The sequence below is a fragment of the Marmota monax genome, unplaced genomic scaffold (assembly GCF_021218885.2).
Source record: "Marmota monax isolate L192 unplaced genomic scaffold, Marmota_monax_Labrador192_F-V1.1 WCK01_AAM20220418_F8-fsc00013, whole genome shotgun sequence".
Lineage (NCBI taxonomy): Eukaryota > Metazoa > Chordata > Mammalia > Rodentia > Sciuridae > Marmota > Marmota monax.
The window spans coordinates 913,572-934,024 of NW_026692202.1; the positions used below are offsets into that span (position 1 = coordinate 913,572).

General features: G+C 40.5%; 1 protein-coding gene across 7 annotated transcripts; it reads left to right on the forward strand.

Annotated features, from left to right (window-relative positions):
* The first annotated feature begins 172 nt into the window (after nt 1-172).
* Nucleotides 173-19,201, forward strand: Zbtb24 (zinc finger and BTB domain containing 24). 7 transcript variants are annotated; one of them, XM_046430089.2, is made up of 8 exons: nt 173-317; nt 1,515-2,490; nt 5,449-5,616; nt 6,100-6,183; nt 6,854-6,937; nt 15,884-15,965; nt 16,677-17,442; nt 18,043-19,201. In XM_046430089.2, exons 2-7 carry the CDS (start codon nt 1,536-1,538, stop codon nt 17,401-17,403), a joined length of 2,100 nt encoding a protein of 699 aa, XP_046286045.1. In that variant the 5' UTR covers nt 173-317; nt 1,515-1,535; the 3' UTR covers nt 17,404-17,442; nt 18,043-19,201. The 7 variants fall into 7 exon arrangements, 5 of the variants coding, with proteins under 5 accessions (XP_046286045.1, XP_058431041.1, XP_046286053.1 ...); XM_058575058.1 differs by having other exon boundaries at nt 16,677-19,201; XM_046430097.2 differs by lacking the exon at nt 5,449-5,616 and having other exon boundaries at nt 16,677-19,201.
* Nucleotides 19,202-20,453: the final 1,252 nt, after the last annotated feature.

Here is a 20,453-nt window from a genome sequence, read left to right on the forward strand (position 1 = left end):
TTGATTATCGAAGCGGTGAGGAGCTAACGGTCCAATACCAGGAGAAACTCCGCAAAGCACAATTACAACACCTGCCTGGCTTTCTGGGCGGTGCCGCCCGCCCCGCCCGAAGAGGGGCGTGTCCTGGGCCACGTGGTCTGGCGTCCGCGCGCCGCGCTTCCGGGTTGGCTGCGCCGACGCAGAAGCAGCATCCGCGGCCCAGGAATCCTAGCTGCGGCCTGGGCAAGCCGGGGCCGGGGCGGCCGGGCGTGGGGGTGCCCGCCCGGCCTCCAGGTAGGCTCGGCCGCGACTCGGACCGCGCCGGGCGCCCATAAGAGGTAGGTCCGCTGGGTGCCCGCGGTCCCTGAGCTGCGGAACCCGCGGCTGCGCGGACCCTTTCACGGCCGTCCTCCTGGCGGGCCCGCGGTTCTGGGCCTGGAGGCGGTGGCTGTCACGTGCCGTCGCTCCCGACTCTGCGGGGTTGGGACTGGCGCTGGTAATGGAGCTAGGGTCTCCGTGCCGAGCGCCGTGTGGCTCCAGCCAGGCCCTTCCACGTAGCGGTTCCGTGCAAGACCCCTTGTGGCTTACGTTGTTTTAACTTTGCAGCTTCTCCCAGATTCGCTTTGTACGCGTACATTTTCTTAGCTTTTTTTCATATTTCACAGATGAAAAATAACTGATAATGTGCAAGATCAGGGCAGGTGTAGTTCTCACTACGACATTTGCGCATCCATAAAAGTTAGTGCGGGGAAGGACTTTACAGATGTTTGATCTCATTCCGTCATTTCCAGAGGAGGATGTGAGAGATTCAAAGGATGTTGGAAATTCACCCAGCGAGATCAGGTGCAACGGGAATAAGAACCCAGGGCTAAGTTTTTAAATAGACTTTAAAAAATAACAGCTTTTTTGAAATGATTAATGTGCCATAAAATTTACCCTTTTTATTCACATCAGTGATGCTTCATACATTTAGAGTTGTACAAACCTCCCTACACCACCCCCAAACCTCTTTTTCCAGTAGTACTCAGTTCACATTCATCCACCCCAACCCCCCACTACTTCCTGGTGGACACTAATATATTTCTATGGATTTCTCTATTCTGGAATGATTATTTCTAAATTTTTAATTAATATGTTAGTGGTGTTTTGTGGCATATTAGTTCGTACATATAACATAGTTTGATCAGTTTCACTCCCCTTCACTTCCCATTACCATCCCTGTCCCTCTTGTTCCTTCCTCTTATCTGAAATACTGGATGTAGATCTATATCTACTTATCTGATCATTTTGGTGCAATATTTCTGAGATGGAGGCTAAATATCTGTCTCTGTCTATTTATCTGATGATTTTATGCTATGTATTGAGCATCAATAACTGAATATGATAAAGTGAAATAATGATTATATGTTTAATTGCAAAAAAAAAAGTAGTAGTAAAGTTCATTAAACAATGTGAGGTTAATGCAGGTTCATATGAACCATTATTAGACAATGCTTCCTCCCTATTAAACATTGTCTTCTTATTTTAAATTTAAGCCTTCTTGACTTCTAAAGAAAATGGCTGAAACATCACCACAGCCTTCTGAACAGCTTGTTGTTCACTCAGATACTCACAGTGACACTGTCCTGGCCAGTTTTGAGGATCAGAGAAAGAAAGGCTTTCTCTGTGACATTACTTTAATCGTGGAGAATGTGCATTTCCGGGCCCACAAAGCCTTACTTGCTGCTAGTAGCGAATATTTCTCAATGATGTTTGCAGAGGAGGGGGAGATTGGCCAGTCCATTTATATGCTGGAAGGCATGGTTGCAGACACCTTTGGCATCCTGCTAGAATTTATCTACACAGGTTATCTCCATGCTAGTGAGAAAAGTACGGAACAAATCCTGGCTACTGCTCAGTTCTTAAAAGTCTACGACTTGATAAAGGCTTATACAGACTTTCAGAATAATCATAACTCCCCAAAGCCAACAACTTTGAACAGAGCTGGTGCTCCAGTCGTTGTTATTTCTAATAAGAAAAATGATCCTCCAAAACGGAAACGGGGAAGACCAAGAAAAGTCAATAGTTTGCAGGAGGGGAAATCAGAACAGGCTGCAGAGGAAGAAATCCAGCTAAGAGTGAACAATTCGGTTCAGAATAGACAAAACTTTGTTGTTAAAGAAGGAGACAATGGTGTACTGAATGAACCGATTCCAGTAAAAGAAAAGGAAGGATCTGACCCTGCTTGTGAACCAGGTAGAATGGAGGAGATGCCCACTGAAAAAGATGAGAACTGTGATCCCAAGACCCAGGATGGGCAGGACCACCAGAGTAGATGCAGCAAGCGGAGGATTCGGAGGTCTGTCAAACTTAAAGATTATAAACTTGTTGGGGATGAGGACGACCAGGCTTCAGCCAAGAGGATATATGGAAGGAGAAAGCGCCCCAGTGGTCCTGAGGCCCGCTGTAAAGACTGTGGCAAAGTCTTTAAATACAATCACTTTTTAGCAATCCATCAGAGGAGCCACACAGGTAATTACACTTTTGCAGCTTATTGCAATGCATTTTGGAATTTAGAATAGTAATGATAATAATAGCTTGTATTTACTGTGTGTCTTACATGTGACAGGCATTATAATATAGCCTTTGTACAAGTTACTACATGTAATTCTCATAGTAATCCTGCTGGGTAGGTAATATTATGCTTGTTTTACAGATGAAAAAACTGAGTCCCAGAAAGCTTGAATAATTTGCCGAGGGTCACCCATTTTGTAAGAGAGCTGGGATATGAACCCTGCTGACCTGATTCCAGAACCCCTCTTAATTGGAATAGTTGGTTCAAAGCTTTAGCCTCATCCAGTTATCAAGCTTTGGCCCCACTCACTCTGCTTTGTGATTCTTAAACATTCTTCATCTTGACCAAAACATTCTTTCACTCAGTTCTGTGTTGGTAACTTTATAATTCAGCCCTCTAGCTATAGATGCTTTCCCCTTTTTGGTCCCTCTGGATGAAAAAATGTTCTCTGTCTTCACTATGTAGTATAATGGCCACTAGCCTCGTGGGATTTTGGGGGGTGGGGTGTGGGGGGGACTGGGGATTGAACTCAGCGGCACTCAACCACTGAGCCACCTCCCCAGCCCTGTTTTGTATTTTATTTAGACACGGGGTCTCACTGAGTTGCTAGGCACCTTGCTTTTGCTGAGGCTGGCTTTGAACTTGCAATCCTCCTGCCTCAGCCTCCCAGGGTGCTGGGATTGCAGCACCACCACATCTGGCACTTCATAGGATTTTGAGCACTCAAATTATGGCTAATGTGACTAGGAAACTGAACTTTTAAATTTTTAGTTAATGAAAATTTGAATATCTACTATACTGTACTATGCAGTGCTAGCCAGAAATCTCTTCCTCCTTTAAGCCTTCTCTCAGGTGCTTAACTCACTCTGCTTTGGGACAGGTTATAGTTGCCACTTATATATTCCTCACTTTAATTTTAAACTTAAATATAAGGACTGGTACTAAATCTTCTGTCATTTAGCAGCTTGCTGTCATCTGATGCTATGGTTCACAATAGCCACATTAGAATTGCCTGAGAGCTTATGTGCCTGACCCCTACCCCCAGAACTTCCTGTTTAATTATCTAGAACCTTGGTGTTACAGGTTCTTTTTTGTACTAGGTTGATTTTGTGGGAGGGTGGGAGTACCCAGGATTGAACTTGAGGTCACTCGACCACTGAGCCACATCCCCAGCCCTATTTTGTATTTTATCTAGAGGCAGAGTCTCACTGAGGTGCTTAGTGCCTTGCTGTTTCTGGCTTTGAACTCTCCGTCCTCCTGCCTCAACCTCCTGAGCTGCTGGGATTATAGGCATGTGCCACTGCTTGCATTTTGTTTTTTTATTTTTTAATCAAAATACATATGTACATAGCTGAGCACAGTGGCGCATGCCTGTAATACCATGGTTTGGAAGGCTAAGGCAGGAGAATTGTAAGTTCAAAGCCAGCCTCAGCAAAAGCGAAGCACTAAGCAACTCAATGAGACCCTGTGTCTAAATAAAATACAAAATAGGGCTGGGGATGTGGATTAATGGCTAAGTGCTCTGAGTTAAAAAAGATACAGATGTGTCTAATTTAAAGAGTTAAATCACACTCAGAAAAATGAGAAATTATACCCCATCTGATTCAAATGTATGATATGTCAAGATCATTGTACTGTCATGTGTAAATAATTTAAAAAAATACAAATTCTTATTAAAAAAATAAATACAGAGTTAAATCATTCTGTAAGACTTGTTAAGGAAAAAAACAGCATGTAGGATCTTTCCTTTTGCCTTCAGGATTCTGGAACTTTAATGTGGATCTGTTTTCTTCCATTTTGTTAGATACTAGATAGATCCATACAGTTTAGAAACTCCTTTCAGTTTCAGAAAACTTTACTGAATTATTTCATAGATGATTTCCTCCCCTCTATTTTCCCTGTTCTCTCTTTCCAGGTGTGCTGTTTGCATGTTGAACCTCTTGGACCCATCTTCCAATTTTCTCATCATTTTGCTCATATGAAGGAAACATCATTGTGTTCTGTACTTTAGGGAGAGTTCTACTTTATCTTTCAGCCCTTAGAGATTTTTCTGATTCTACTTTTATACTTTTTACTTCTAGAACCTCACCTTTTAAAATATTTTTAAAAAACTTTTTCTTCACTCAGGGCCGTCTGTGTTTTCTGCACATACCTTTTTTCTCTTCTTCTTCTTGTCTTGTTATCTGTCTCTGCTACTAAAGTCTTTCCTTGAATGCCTGCTTCATCATATGTTAGAGTAGGTTTCTAAAAGCATACCAGCCTTGCAGGTATGGAAAGTGCCTATGAAACAGTAGCCTTACTGGAGAAGTTGTGGCTGGGCCCTACTTCCTTAGAGATGCCTGGTGGGGCATCTGTAGCTCTCTTACCTCAGGCTAGTCACCTTCTAGGAAAAAGGCCTTTACTTTCCTACCAGGAAGCACTAGGCCTAGCTGCTAGTGTCTGAGTAGCCTCTCATTATCCCAAATATATCCTTTAACCTCATCTCACCAGTGCCTGACAGTCCTTAATCCAGAAACATTTTCTTTTACTGTCTTAGAAAATAATTTCCATCTTCTCTTGGCAGAGGGTAAGTGTCCTGCCTGTATGGAATAGGAGACTGGGTTTGGGTATCTTAACTACCTTTGAAATCGACTGTTCTTTACCCTCCCTCACTCCTGTGTTTAGAGATTACAGTTATTGAGCCTTTTGGAGGCTCTGTCTTAAAAATTTGGTTGTATCTTGTTGCTCTTCACTGCTTGCTTTGGGATTATCTCTTTCAGCTTCCAAACTTTATTGCCAACATTGTCTCTCCTGTAACACTGGTCTTTGGATATATGTCTTTAAGAGAAACTTCTTTATTATCATTTTAATTTGGGAGGGAACAGAAAGACATGCAGATTCTTGCTTACACCAAGCTTTTGGGGCTTTTATTCCAGGGGAGCGACCCTTCAAATGTAATGAGTGTGGAAAAGGCTTTGCCCAGAAGCACTCTTTGCAGGTCCACACCAGGATGCACACAGGCGAGCGGCCATACACCTGCACCGTGTGCAGCAAGGCTCTGACCACCAAGCACTCACTGCTGGAGCACATGAGCCTGCACTCAGGTAGCTGGGCTTGCACCAGAGGGCCACATGCCACCAGATTCCCATTCCTTGGGGTGGACATTGTTGGGATCTAAATGGTGTATTCTCAGACTGATACCATTTCCCACATGGTGTCATTGAAAGATTGAATTAGACCTCTGTCATAGTGCAGTTCAGATGAAGTTTTCAGAGTTAAACAGCACTGACCTTCAATTAGAGCTATAAACTGGCTTAGAATTAGCTTACTTTGAATGTCTTTGGGGAAAATTTGAATTCTCCAATTCTACACCAATCTCCACTTCTCTCTCTTGCCTTTATATACCTTTGCACATTTTAAGTTCCTGCTGAAAACTCTGAAGGCTTTTGGGTGTATAAGCAATCCATTTGTATCATTTACAGAAAATGGGAACCTGGACCCACTATGTTAGTTACCTTATTAGTGAGTGATTATTCTAGCTCTCTAGTTTTTTGCATGGTTCAAGTGTTTTATCTTTTATTTGGCAGGACAGAAGTCTTTCACCTGTGATCAGTGTGGAAAGTATTTCAGCCAGAAAAGACAACTAAAGAGTCATTACCGAGTTCATACAGGTACAATGACATAAAGTGAGAGAAAATTTAGATTAATGGAGAAAAAAATGCAAAGACAAATTGTTTCTGAAACATTAGGTTGATATCATAGAAGATAAATGGATATTTATGGGAAAAGTCTTAAAAAGGCAATCTACATTAGAGGTTGTTGTGTTATTCTATACTATGTGTGATTTAAATTTAATTTTTGTACCATAGTTTGGATGCCACACACAGAACCCCTACAGAATTGGTATCTTTTGCCACTTGCCCAAGAGGGCTTCAGTTGATAGGTTGTTAATGATGCCTAGAGAGATACCACCTATGGCAGTTAGTCCAGGCTTTCTCCCACCTGGTCTAGTCACTGTCCTTTTCTTTTTTTCTGTCAGCTGATAAGAAATGAAGGAGGGGGTAAGAGCATGATGCAAGATCAACTGGCCAGTCACTCTAGTGCTTTGATGGAAAAAGTTTATGCTTAGGAGGACTCAGAAGGTCTAGTTCTCTCAGGGAAACAGTGAGTTGAGGTACATAGGGAAATATTAACTGTTACCAAATTAATAAAATATATTTCTTGTTGTTAAAGTCCCATATTTAAAGTGATTATTTTTCAGGGAAGTGCTTTAACACAAATCACTGAAGAAATGCAGGGAGAGCATATATGCACTGACACTTTTTTTATTGTTGCGACAAGGCCACTCATTACCGGAATGCACCCACTGTCAACGCAAATTCATGGATGTGTCTCAGCTAAAGAAACATCTACGAACACACACAGGTAAGACACCTTCTCATTTATCTTCCTTAGTACACTTGATGTTTTTAGCAGAGTGATGAATGAAGTTTCGAGTCCCCTCCTCAGCCTGTATTTGGGAATGTTTGTGTACATTGGATGAGATTTCTAAGTAGAACATTTAAAAGCCCAAGGCAGAATATTGTTAGCACTGTTCTGTGGGGACATCCCATCTCTTTGTAGTTAGAAAATGGAGATTACTCGATGGGCATTATGAAAGTTCATTTAGTTCCACAGAATAATACAAGTCTATTTCTGTGCTTCACTCTTAATTTACTTCAGCATTGAAGATGATCAAGATAAATTGTTTACAAAATAAAATAGAGGGAAAGTAACAAACACTGAGAAGTCACCACTTTCACCTCTGGAACTAGCACTTAACCACTTAAGCATTACCACTTTCTAAAAACACAGCTACAGGAATAAAGAGGAGGCAAATTGATTAGGTCAGGGTAGATTTTTTTTTTTATTTAAGATTAGAAAAGTAAAACTGTGATTCTCTTGTACCTTTTGGTAAGGGGCACATAAGAAAAACTTGTTATTGTGGGGCTTTTTGGTTTTTTGTGTTTTTTTTTTCTGTAGGAGGGTACTGGGGATTGAACTCGGGGGTACTCAACCACTAAGCCACATTCTCAGCCTTATTTTGTATTTTATTTAGAGACAGGGTCTCATTGAGTTGCTTAGCACCTTACTTTTGCTGAAGCTGGCTTTGAACTCACCATTCTCCTGCCTCAGCTTCCTAAGCTGCTGGTATTACAGGCGTGCACCACTGTACCAGGCCTGTTGTGGGTTGGTTGATAACATAATGATTCTTATTAAATTGTACATTGAAATTATGTATCAGAATGGTTTATAGTGCTTTGGACTTTTCTTTTTTTTAACATTTTTTTTTTTTTTAAGTTGTAGATGGACACTATGACTTAATTTTTATGTGATGGTTAGGATGAAACCCAGTGCCTCACATGTGCTAAGTAAGCACTCTACCACTGAGCCATAACCCCAGCCCCTGGACTTTACTTTTTAAATGCAGGTTGAATATCTCTAATTCAGAATCCAAAATGCTCCAAAATCCAAAACTCTTTGAATATGGATATGATATTTATAAGTAGAAAATTCCACACACAACTTTATGTGATGGATCGCAGTCAAAATATAGAGGCACTAGAAATATTGTGCAGAATATTTTCAGACTATGTAAAAGAGGTTTATGTGAAACATAAATGGATTTTCTTTTAGATGTGGGTCCCTTCCCCATAATATCTCATTATATATATATACAAATATTCTAAAATTGGGGAAAAGAATCCAAAATTCAAAACACCTCTGGCCCCAGGCATTTCTGAAAATACTTAGCCTGTATCAGTTTTCTTAAAGTCAATAAATTATCTCATGGGTTGTGAGTTTTCTGAAAATGGTGTCTCTATAGTCTTTTCACAGACACCATTCGTGGTTTCTGCAAAATTTAATTATCTATTCAGCACATATTTACTGAGTAGTTACTGGGTACCAGGCACTGTTTTAGGCCCTAAATGAGAGGGACAGAGCCCTGCTGGTAAAGGGCTAACATTCAGAGATAAAGAGCATAAGAGTGTGTAACGTGTTAGGTAGTGGTGAGTGCCATGAAGAAGTAAATGCAGGGTAAAGAGCAGTGTGGAATTGCTCTTTTATATAGGGACTGTTCTAGGAAGGTCTCACTGATAGAAGGTACCTTGGTTGGAGATCAGAATGTGGGGAACAGGCCAGTCATTGTGGACATCCAGTCAGGAACATTCTAGGTGGGGACAGGACAGCAGGTAAAAGCCTTCAGACAGAAGCATTTCTGACATGATGTAGAAATGCCAAGAGGCAGGAGCTAAAGCGGAGCAGGGAATCTGGGAATAGGAGAAAGTGGTATACCTGGGCATTGGTACAGGGGTTCTCAGTTTAGCTACACACTTTAGTCACCTGAGAAGCTTTAAAAAAAAGAAAAGGCCTGGGCTAGAGCCTCTGAAGTGCCTCTCCGTGTTTCTTCTGTACTCACAGGCGTAAGCACCTAAAGACCATAAAAGACTTTGAATTTTATTCCAAGTAAGATGCCTTTACCTAAAGGAATGAGATGACATGATTTTGAATTTTGCCCATTTTTGTCCCATTGTCCCATATGTGTAACACCTGTACAAACATATATACATAAAATATGAAATATAATTATAATAGGATAATTACAATAGTATTAATATTAGCTAATGTTAATACATAAGCTGTAAGTTGTTTCCAACCTGTTTTACAGCACTTGTGACAGTTTCATTGAAATGTTTTCAGAATTGAAAATTTTGACTTTATGGGTTAATAGAATAACTGCATCTGTCATATGGGGTGGGGTGAGTTAAGGCTGGAGGTGAAAACGCATCATAAGGTTGTTGTAATGATGAGGAGGTTGGCCCAGTGGGGCAGCAGTAGAGATGGCAGCAACTCTGAGAAGGTGTTCAGCATGTTTTGTTTGTGGTTGGATTCGGGAGTGAGATACGGAGGAGGCAAAAGCAACTGGAAGGAACAAAATCTGGGGCAGACTGGGAGGAACAGATTACAGGAGTTTGTCATGTCAGATCTGAGGGAAGCGATACAGGCAGAGCTATGAATGTGTGCACTTACACATGTGCCTGTAAATAGTGTGTGAAGTTACTATGGACTCCCCAGAGAACCAGATGGAACAGGGCTGAGGTGGCCCAGTCCTGTTGATCAGTGCCAGAGAAGTTTTGTCTCCTGAGAATGAGCCATAAAGCATCTGATCACTGTGAGTAGACCAGAAGTGAGGATGTAAAAAGGAAGCGAAGATCTTCCCTTATAATCCCTGTGAGCCCTTCATAGCCTGTCTACTTTGGAGAAGCAAAAGACAGTGGATGGTGGGTGTGTCATTGGGGTGGGGGGGTGGGGTACACAATATAAAGTGTTTGGTATGGCCTTGAAACTAAGCCACTAACAAATTTGGGGCTCTCCGATGGCTGGGACTATGATCCATCTGTCCCCAGCACAGAGAAGCTACTTAATATGGTGTCGAAAAGCACCAGTCAACCTGTTACCTGCGCTGGGCCAGGTTGAGCAGTATGGATCATGTCAGCAGAGCCATGCTCAGTTGGAAAACCTAGATTGACGTTCATATCTTACATCTTCAAGGGCAGACTCTCTCAGGGTTAGATGTTCTGCACCAAGCACTAGATAAGTCAGAGGCAAAATAAATGTATTTTATTCCCTAAGAGGGTATCCTTAGTGAGGGAGATGAACCTATTTGAAAGGAATGTCAGGTGTCTGGCAGATGGTCGGTACTGATGAGTCAGCCAAAGGGAGAGATGCCTGGCTTAGGCTTTTGTGTTTGCATCTGTGCTTGTCTCTGTACCTGGAGCTGTGCAGGCTTATTTGGATCAGTTGAAATCAAGCAGATTCACAAAACTGGTAGGCAGTGAATATATGAACAAAGGGGCTACATCTTCCTGACATCAGGGTACACAGAAACCATGATAGTGATCTAAAACTTCTTTGGTTAGCTGGGGGCAAGTCAAGGGAATTATCCCAAGCAATGGAAAAGCCTGGTGTGAGGCATTTCCAACTCCATAGTGCAGTCCTACTCTTCATGCATCCCTGTCCCTTGGATGGTGTTAGGTACTCACACTGGTTCTACACTGCAGGCTCCCACTCACCTGTGGATGGCCCTTCCTAGTCACCCGTAATAAAGTTTATTAAGTCATAGTTTTCATTCAGAGCCTCATTTGCTTGGGTTGGATTTGAAGCTACCTCAATCTCCTCAGTTATATGTTAAGATGGTCCATTAATGTTGCTTGTTCCCGTCTTCCTGAGAGCTGGGGCTTCTCACCACAGCATGTTTTTACAGTGTCTACATGCTATCTATTAAGAATCTCAAGACAAGCTGGGTGTAGTGGCACACACCTGTAATTCAAGCTGGTGGGAAGGCTGAAGCAGAAGGATCACAAGTTTGACACCAGCCTAGGCAGCTTAGTGAGACCCTGCCTCAAAAAAATTAAAAGGGCTGGGGATGTATTTCAGTGGTAGAGTGCCCCTGGGTTCACTTCCGATTATCCAACCCACCCCCCACACACACCCACACACAAAAAAGGAGACGATGACGAGTATCAGGACAGTGCAGTAGAGGTCTGAGCACAGAGAGGATGGGTTACATCCCCAAAAGATCTGGGAAAGCATCCATAGTTGAAACCTAGACCAGGAAGCCAGAGCATGTTCTGAGAGCAGAAAGAGGCATCTGCAGACAGGAGCAGGGAATGCTAAGCTTGGGGATATGAGAGCCTAGCATCCAAGAGTAGTACAAGAAATTCTGCCATGCATATGTGGGATGGGACTGCCAGACAGTGGGCAGACCACCATGATGGCAAGCATGGAGTAGCTTTTAAGCAGGGAAAAGGGACATTTTTATTTGTGTCTTTAAAAGGACTCAGCAGCCCCAAGAGGGACAGGTCTGGGAATGAGCTGGTTAGCAGGCCCTAAGAGTGATGAGGACTTGCAAGTCAAGAGAATGGAATGAAGAGACGTATTCAAGAGATTTTTAGTTCCTACATATATGATAAAGTGTTAATTTACCAAATAAGAAGTGAGTACCCCAGTAAGAAACTGGGCCAGGGATGTGCGTCAGGGAAGACAGTGTAGGAATGGCAAGTAAACCACTCTAAAACCCTATTAATCATCAGAAGAGTAGTGTACATGGTTTTTGTCCATTAGATTAGCAAATACATGAGGTAATGGACATCTCTATGTATTATTGGCGGAAATAAAATTTGGAGGCTTTCTAGAAAGAAATTGGCAATATTTATCAAAATTTTAACTGTCCAACTGTGAAAATATGTTTGTATAAAGATATTGATTATAAGCAAGATTGACTATAATGTCACAAACTTAAAAACAACCTAAATGTCCATCACTAAAGGACTAAGCAGGTATGTTTTGGATAATATACAGAGAACTACAATACAACCTTTTAAAATGTGGTATGGCTTTACTTGAAAGAATAACATTGTACTGGGTGTGAACTTTGTACTTCATGTGCATATGCACCAATGGATTTGCATGTAAAGGTGTTTATCACAGTGTTGATTGGTTATTGAAGAGAGGAGAATGTGGAGCACTTTATGCATTCTTTGTACCCCTCAATATCATTTGAATATTTTACAATGAACTTAATTTTTGTAAGAAAAAACAAGACTGTGTTCCACTTGTGAAGCAGGATTCTCAGGAGGGAAAATGTATAGGACTGAATTGCTGGTTAACATGGCAAAAAGAGAACTGGGAGTATCACTGTGATTGTTGTGCCTGGCTGGGACAGGGATTGGGTGGTGCTGCCATTAACCAAGAAAGCCATCCAGGTTTGCACTGATGGCAGGGGCAAATCCACTGAGGTCCAGTAAATATTGAGTAAAAAATCCTGTATGGAGCCCAGGCCTGGGTTTATAAGTCTCCCAGCTGGGTGCAGGGGTGGTGGATTAGCCAGCTGAGAGGAGGCTCCGAAAGGATCCCTGAGCTCCCTCCTTCTATCAGTGTTCCACTGGAGGAGCGTTTAGTCATACTTGTGTCTCTGCCCTTAATTTTAATCAGTGTTGTCTAGTTCTCCTGTAACAAACTTCCTTGTGGTCCCACTCCCTAAACTTAGGCCCTGTCATCTCATCCTTGTCCCTCTCCATTGGCCTCCTGCCACCTCCTGACCCAGGCCTCAGCACCTTGTATATAGAATATAACAAGAAGGTTTGCTTCCAGCTTACGGTACCCATCATTCCCAGACTTAATTTATAATACTTTTGGCATGTCATCATTCTACTAAAAACCTTCAGAGGCTTAAAGGTTCTTTGCCTGGAATTTATGGCTCCTCATGGTGTGGCCTCATCTTTTAGCTCTACCACTCCCCAGGGTGAATTCTTGTCCTGCTATACCACGTGACCATTTCCAACACAAGGGTTTTGGTCATACCATTGATATCAGGGCTTCTCTCCAGTTTGGCCCGATCCTGCCTCCACTAGCTTCCACTATCCTGTCTGGACTCAATATTGTTGATACCGCTCATTTGATCATACACTCAAATACAGCTTTGCCTTGCTTATCTTCTCAAATAGACTATACATCCCTTTTTGAGATAGTGATCATGCTTTTTTTTTTCTGTTTCTTAGCTCTGAACTTTGTTGATGGTCTATTAGTATTTCAAAAATTAATAAACTTAAAACGGAATTGGTCATTTGTCAAAGGTGGCAGAGCTGTACACAGGGAAATCAGGGAGGCAGAAGACTTTCATCAGTGCCGTGGTTTGAATGTGTCCCCACATTCCCCAGAGTTCATGGGTTGGAAACTTAATGGCTGATGCAATCATTTTAAGAAGTAGGACCTTGTGGATTAATGCCATTATCACAGAAGCAGACTCCTGATAAAAGCATCCATTTGGCTCTTCTCCTTTTTCTCAAGTGTGCTCTTGCCTTTCCACTTATTTTTCTTTTTTTGCAGTACTAGGGATTAAACCCAAGAGCACACTTACCTCCACCACTGAGCTATATCCTCAGCCCTTTTTTTAATTTTTAATTTTTTGTTAGGGTCTTACTAAATTGTGGAGGCTGGCCCTGACCTTGATCCTTCGGCCTTAGTCTCCCAAGTTGCTGGGTTACAGGCATACACCATCTTGCACTTTTCTGCCTTGTATGAGATAACACAATAAGAAAGTCCTCACTAGCTGCAAGTCTCTTGACCTTAAATTTTTCACCCTCCAGACTGTAAAAAATATTTTTTTTTTTATAAATCACCCAATTCTCAGGTGTTCTGTTATAGCAACACAAAGTGAACTATGACATTCATATTCATACTGTCTAGGAAAATTTGTCTTATTATACTGCTCATTCCCTCAAAGAGCTGTAGCTGCAAAATGTTGTTTCTGGAAAGAATTCCCATTAATTCAAATGATTGCTTGCTCTTAAAAATAATGTTTGCTGGGGCTGGGGATGTGGCTCAAGCGGTAGCACGCTCGCCTGGCATGCGCAGGGCGCTGGGTTTGTTCCTCAGCACCACATAAAAGAAAATAAAGATGTTGTGTCTACCGAAAACTGAAAAATAAATATTAAAAAAAAATAATAATGTTTGCCAACAAATTTTCTGAGATAGAAGCCCAGCTGAAATTGAAGGGTAAAATTAACATTGTTATTTGTGTTTCTGACACAGAACTTTAAAATCACAAGCAAACAGAACAGGTACTCGGTCTTTGAATTTAATTGAGAGGGGGAAAACCAACCAAGATCAGAGTAGACTCCAGCTCTGATTTAGAAAGTGGCCTGGTCTTGATGCAGTTGGGTGTGGTGGTGCCCCCTTGTAATCCCAGGAACTCAGGAGACTGAGTTAAGAGGATCACAAGTTCGAGACCAACATCAGCAATTTAGGAAGACCCCGTCTCAGAATAAAAAATAAAAAGAGGTGGAGAGTAGTTAAGTGGTAGAACACCCCTGGGCTCAATTTCTAGTAGGGGGAGGGGATGGAGTTAATGATGCAAAGATGCAGATTTATCCAGTTAGTAACAGGTGTCTTTTCCTTAAGTGCAACTCGGAGAATTGTCAAGCCTGAAAGGGAAGCTAAGGGACCATCCTCCCTTAAAATTGCACTTACCCTTGCTTTTCTCCAATTGAAGTGGGATTTTGTTGCTTCATGTATGTATATGCTTCATACATGTATACTTTGTTGCTTCGTATATGTTTATTTTATATCACATAAAATATGTATTTCTGTCATCTACATTAGAAACAATTTTGTTTCTTGGGGGCACAGTGTGTTATTATGTTAGTGCAAACTAGCACTGAATAAATACTTGTTGATGTTAATGAAGCAGAGTAGGGTTTGAACAGTCATACTGTCTGATGTGGGCCTTAGTTCACCCATATAAAATTCAAATATTCATCAGGGATTTCTGAAATAGAGAGCAAGCCCAGATCCTAGGCACTGGGGACTAGGAGTAGATAAGCTCACAGATTTTCTTACATAACAAGGGAAGAGATAGGTAATAAGTACAGTGTACAGCATATGAGATGATGGTAACATTATGGAAAAACTAAGTCAGGGTGTGGATCAAGGAGTGTACGGTGGTGGTAGTCGTGGAGATTGTGGTGATAAAACCACTGGTAAAGCAGCACATGAGAGATGAGGTGAGTGATACCCCTGAGAGAGATCCTGAAATGAGCTCAGGGAGATTTGGAGCCAGGAAGATGTGTGGGAAGGTACAGATCTGTGATCCCTTTGTAGGCCAATGGTTTTCTTGGCTGTTACCTTGGGATGGTGAGCCATTAGAGCATTTGTAGCCCCAGCTTGGAGTGATCTGACTCTGTACCAGGGATCACTCTGGCTGTTGCATTGACAATAAGTGGCAGAGAAACAAGAGGCCCTTTTGGAGGTTGCGCTGTGATCCAGGAGGGTTGGTGGCAGCACACATCCAAGGTGGCAGCTGAGGAAATTATCCAGGAGGGATGGTAAGGCACAGACAAGTGGCAGGTCAGATTCTGGGTATATCTGAAAGGTAGATATGCCTGTGAATAATATATAAGCCACCCTACTGCACAGGAGTCCCTGCAAAGGTTATATGGGCTACCTAACCAGCAGTAAGGTAGGAGTGTAGAAAGCACTATTAGAACTAAGAGTGGAAAATATAGGAAAAAATATAGTGAATTCCTTTGTTTCCTGTATGTAAACATGACCTCCTCTTTTGGTTTTGAGGTGTTCAAGGGAACAAAGCACGCCTGCTTCCTCTGCCTGCTCTTGACACTCAGCTTCATGTGGGGTGCAGAGCAGTTGCGTTGTTGTGCTTTCTTCCTTCTTGCTGACTGCATTTGTTCTTTTCACATTGTGGAACCATGAAGTGGTTCAGAGTTTTTTTAAATGCCAAATATCTATTTTTATATGTTTCCCTTTTCTTAGGTGAAAAGCCATTTACTTGTGAAATCTGTGGCAAGTCTTTCACAGCAAAGAGTTCTCTTCAGACCCACATCAGAATTCATCGGTAAAGTTCTGCAGATATTTCTATGGTGTTGTTCTTTGGGATGACATATTACCTATATAATCCTGGTCCCCAAATTGTGACTCTGGTGGTTTGTTATTTTGTTTTATCTTTCCTTTCTTTTTTTTTTTTTTTTTTTTTTAATTTGCTTGTTTTACCTTCTCAATAATGAAATTCCTGGCAAAATTAGCAATACTGATGCTGACCAGTAAAAATTTGCATTGTTGATTTCATTTATTTAATTTTTATTTTGAATTGGGGGCTAGTCCAAAACATGAATCTTCGATTAAAAATAAGCATTAAATTCTAATTTTTTTCTGAATGTTTTACTCACAAAAATTACATTAATCGTGTGTACCTATTTGGACATTAGAGTCTAAAAAATGGCTGTAAGAACTAAAACAAAACTATGTATACAACGTAAATACTTTCTTATCTGAAATATGTACAATGGAATCATAAAATTGTATTACATCTAGCCCAACCCCATCTACCACCTTACCTCAAGCACCACACCCATCCCTTGTTTATTTTTTTCTCAAACGTTTTTTAATTTTTTTTCAGATTAGAAACTGAAGCCCAAGGAAATGTAACTTGCCCTACATCCTTAGTGGGAACCCATGGTTTACGTACAACTCAAAGACTAGGCATAACTAGCCAGGAAGTAATAAATAGGTATTTCTGTTTTAAAGTAAAATGTGTGTTTTCTTGTAGAGGAGAAAAGCCATACTCCTGTGGCATCTGTGGCAAATCCTTCTCTGACTCCAGTGCCAAAAGGAGACATTGCATTCTGCACACAGGCAAAAAGCCTTTCTCCTGCCCAGAGTGTAACTTACAGTTTGCTCGCTTAGACAACTTGAAGGCTCACTTGAAAATCCACAGTAAAGAGAAGCATGCATCAGATGCCAGCAGTGTTTCTGGTAGTAGTAGTAATACAGAAGAGGTCAGAAATATTCTTCAGCTACAGCCATACCAGCTCTCTACCTCTGGAGAGCAGGAGATTCAGCTTCTGGTAACTGATTCTGTACATAACATCAATTTCATGCCTGGTCCTAGTCAGGGAATCAGTATCATGACTGCTGAGAGTTCCCAGAACATGACCGCAGACCAGGCTGCTAATCTCACCCTGCTCACACAGCAGCCAGAGCAACTGCAGAATTTAATTCTTTCAGCTCAGCAGGAGCAAACAGAACACATTCAGAGTCTCAATATGATTGAAAGCCAGATGGAGCCCTCACAGACAGAGCCAGTGCATGTAATTACACTGTCCAAGGAAACCCTGGAACATCTTCATGCCCATCAAGAGCAAACAGAGGAGCTCCATTTAGCGGCAAGTGCTTCAGATCCAGCTCAGCACCTGCACCTGACTCAGGAGCCTGAATCACCACCACCTACTCACCATGTGCCCCAGCCCACTCCACTTGTCCAGGAGCAAAGCTGACCTGTGAACATGTTTGACTGCTCCAGCTATAGCAGGATGGTAAACTCTTGAAATCAGGCTCTCTGAGCTGACAACTTAGGTTCTTAAAGAAATGTGATAGCCATAAGATGTTTATAATGTGCTCTGTCTGGGCAGCTAAACATGTTGTGTGTGTGTGTGTGTGTGTGTATATGTATGTATCATGTTTCCTCTATAGTACCAATTTGAGTTTAGCGTTTCAAATAATGATAAATGGTTTTCATTTTCATTACAACATCTCTTAAAGAATAAGGTAATTTTTCTTTGAGGTGTTGATTTAGGCTTTTTGGTAAGTATTAAAATGTTCACCAACCAAAGGTTATGGTCTTGCTGACCTTTCCAGTATATTCTTTATTCTTCAGAACAAATGAAGTCATATATAGATTGAATTGGGTAAAGCAGTTGCTTCTACTCCTTTATTTCTCTTAGGCAACACAGTTGCCAGTCCAAGATAAGTCAGGGCTAAATATGACAAATCACAACATTTAGTTGATCCCCTAAGAGTAATTTTTATTTTTTTCTATACTAAGCATTGAACCCAGGGCCTCTCGAATGCTAGGCCAGTACTCTGCCACTGAACTACATCTTGTCCCCTTTTTTTTTTTTTTTCCTTATTTTAAGGTAACATCCTACTGTCCTAAACTTGCAGTCCTCCTGCTTCAGCCTTCTTGAGTAGCTGGGACTACAGGCATGTAACCACCATGATGGTAACAGTAATTGGACATTTAATCTTTGTGTGGGACAGTGAGCTAACCATGCTTAAGGTATATTCAAGCCCATATAACCTGTATTCATAACTCAAAATCATAACAATAAAGCCAAAAGTATACTTTCTTTAAAATTCTGAATTCGCATTTTTTGGAAAATACAGACTTGTACGTTTTTAAAAAGCAAGCTATTAAAATTTTAATTAAAAAGTTAAATATGAAGTTGGATCAAGGCATTCACCCTAAAAATAAACTGAATTTTGTCAGAAATGATAGTTGATTTTCATTATGTGGTTAAAGGTTTTTTAGTTATCCTAGAAAATTTTACTCAAGTGTAATTTGTGTTAAAGTTACTGATTTCGCATTGATCTATGAAAGTACTGATCTGTGTGTTGTGTTTGATACTTTTCTGGAGACACAAACTTACGATCTATTTTTATTGCAGACTAGATTAAGTCCCACAAAATGGCCACATCATTTTTAAAAGTATATCTTTTTCTAATCTTAAAAATAATTTGAGGGACTGGGGATGTGGCTCAGCTGGTAGCGCGCTCACCTGGCATGCTCGGGGCGCTGGGTTCGATCCTCAGCACCACATACAAATAAAATAAAGATGTTGTGTCCACCGAAAACTAAAAAATAAATATTAAAAATAATAATTTGATTCTCGGACCCTAAGCCAGCTATGTCTATAGTTGTGTGATTTTAAATAATTTTTCAAAAGATAATATTATATTTGAATTAGGTTTTCAAGTTCAGTGTATTTAATTGAAGTCTTAACTGCTTTCTGTCACATAAACTGGTAAGGGATTTTTAAGAAAAGAAGTTGGGTTTTAGTATCTCTAGTTTAACATAATGATGGTAGAAAGAAGACCCAAAATTAATAAGACTTCACATCAGTTGTTTTCTTGTTCTAACTCTTTTATTTTCACCTGAATCCAGTAAGTTCTTTGGAGGTTAAAGTAATTGAGAATTCTTGAGGTTTGAGAGATAATGAAAATATTTTTGTTGCTTACTTGTCAAAGTTATATTTTATAATATATATAATTAATAAAAGTTCCAAAATTATATAATATGCTTCAACCAAAATATTAGATTGGGCCTGACTGGAAAAAAGGTATAATTTTTACAAATACTTTCACTACTATTTCAGGTTCTTGATTTCCTCATTTAAACTATGTATTTTGTTCTTAAAGGGGTTTGTTTTGTTTTGGTGGTTGTGTGGACAGAATACCTTTACTTATTTTTTGTGGTGTTGAGGATTGAACCCAATACCTCACACATGCTAGGCAAGTGCTCTGCCACTGAACTACAGTCCCTGCCCTGTTCTTAAAGTTTTTAACCAACTTTTCAAAGTCTTCTCATCCATGGTTTTTCCTGGGAATACATAGTTTTAAAGTAGATGAATGTCTATTTACTCTGGATAGTTAGGTAATTATTCAGAAAATATGATTACATGATTGTTTATTATTCATTTATTTATTTGGTTTTGGTGCTGAGAATTGAACCTATGCTTGAGAGTGCTAAGTATAAGCCCTGAGTAAATTTACATGTTGTTGAGTTACACCCCAAGCCCAGGATTTATTTATTTAATTTTAAGATTTTTTATAGTGCTCGGGATATTACTTAAGACTTTGCACATACTAGGCAAGGTCTCCACCACTGAGCTACATACCCAGCCTTTTTTGTTTGAAACAGTTGTCTCGCTGTTGCTGGGCTAGTCTTGAATTCTTGGGCTCAAATGATCCTCCTGCCTCAGCCTTTCAAGAAACTGTGTGGCTGTTTAGTCAAGTTTAACTAGCTTTATAACCACCTACTTCTGCACTAAGCAAAATATAACTGAGCCACATAGGTAATTTTAAATTTTCTAGTATTCACACTTAATACAAAGAAATATGTGGAATTCGTTTTAATAAAATTTACTTAATCCAGTATTTGCCAAATATTTCAGCAGACAATTAATATAAAAAGGTATTAGTGAGATATTTTGCATTCTGTTTTTCATGCTGAGTCTTCAAAATCTGGTATTTTATAATTCCTGTACATCTTGATTTGGATGCTAATGTTCAGTGGATAGTACTTGATCTGCATTTAGATTTTATATATTTTACAATGGAAATCCTAGACTCACACACCAAGTAGTTCCAGCAATTTTTTTTTAGTAACTGAAACAAGTGTCAGTTTATAATTTTCTGTTAAAATTAATTAAAGTTAAAATCCACTTTTCAGTTGCAAGTGCTTGATAGCCACATGTGGCTAGTGGCTCCTATTATGGACAATACAGTCCTATTTCTAGGTTGGGATTCAGTCCTGGCCATAACTAGA

Bases quoted from the DNA above. Each gene is read 5' to 3' on its own strand.
- Zbtb24 (XM_058575058.1), top strand. From the start codon at position 1,536: ATGGCTGAAACATCACCACAGCCTTCTGAACAGCTTGTTGTTCACTCA. The intron at 6,184-6,853 runs GTACAATGACAT...TGTTGCGACAAG, and splicing joins TCATTACCGAGTTCATACAG to GCCACTCATTACCGGAATGC. The intron at 15,966-16,676 runs GTAAAGTTCTGC...GTTTTCTTGTAG, and splicing joins ACCCACATCAGAATTCATCG to AGGAGAAAAGCCATACTCCT.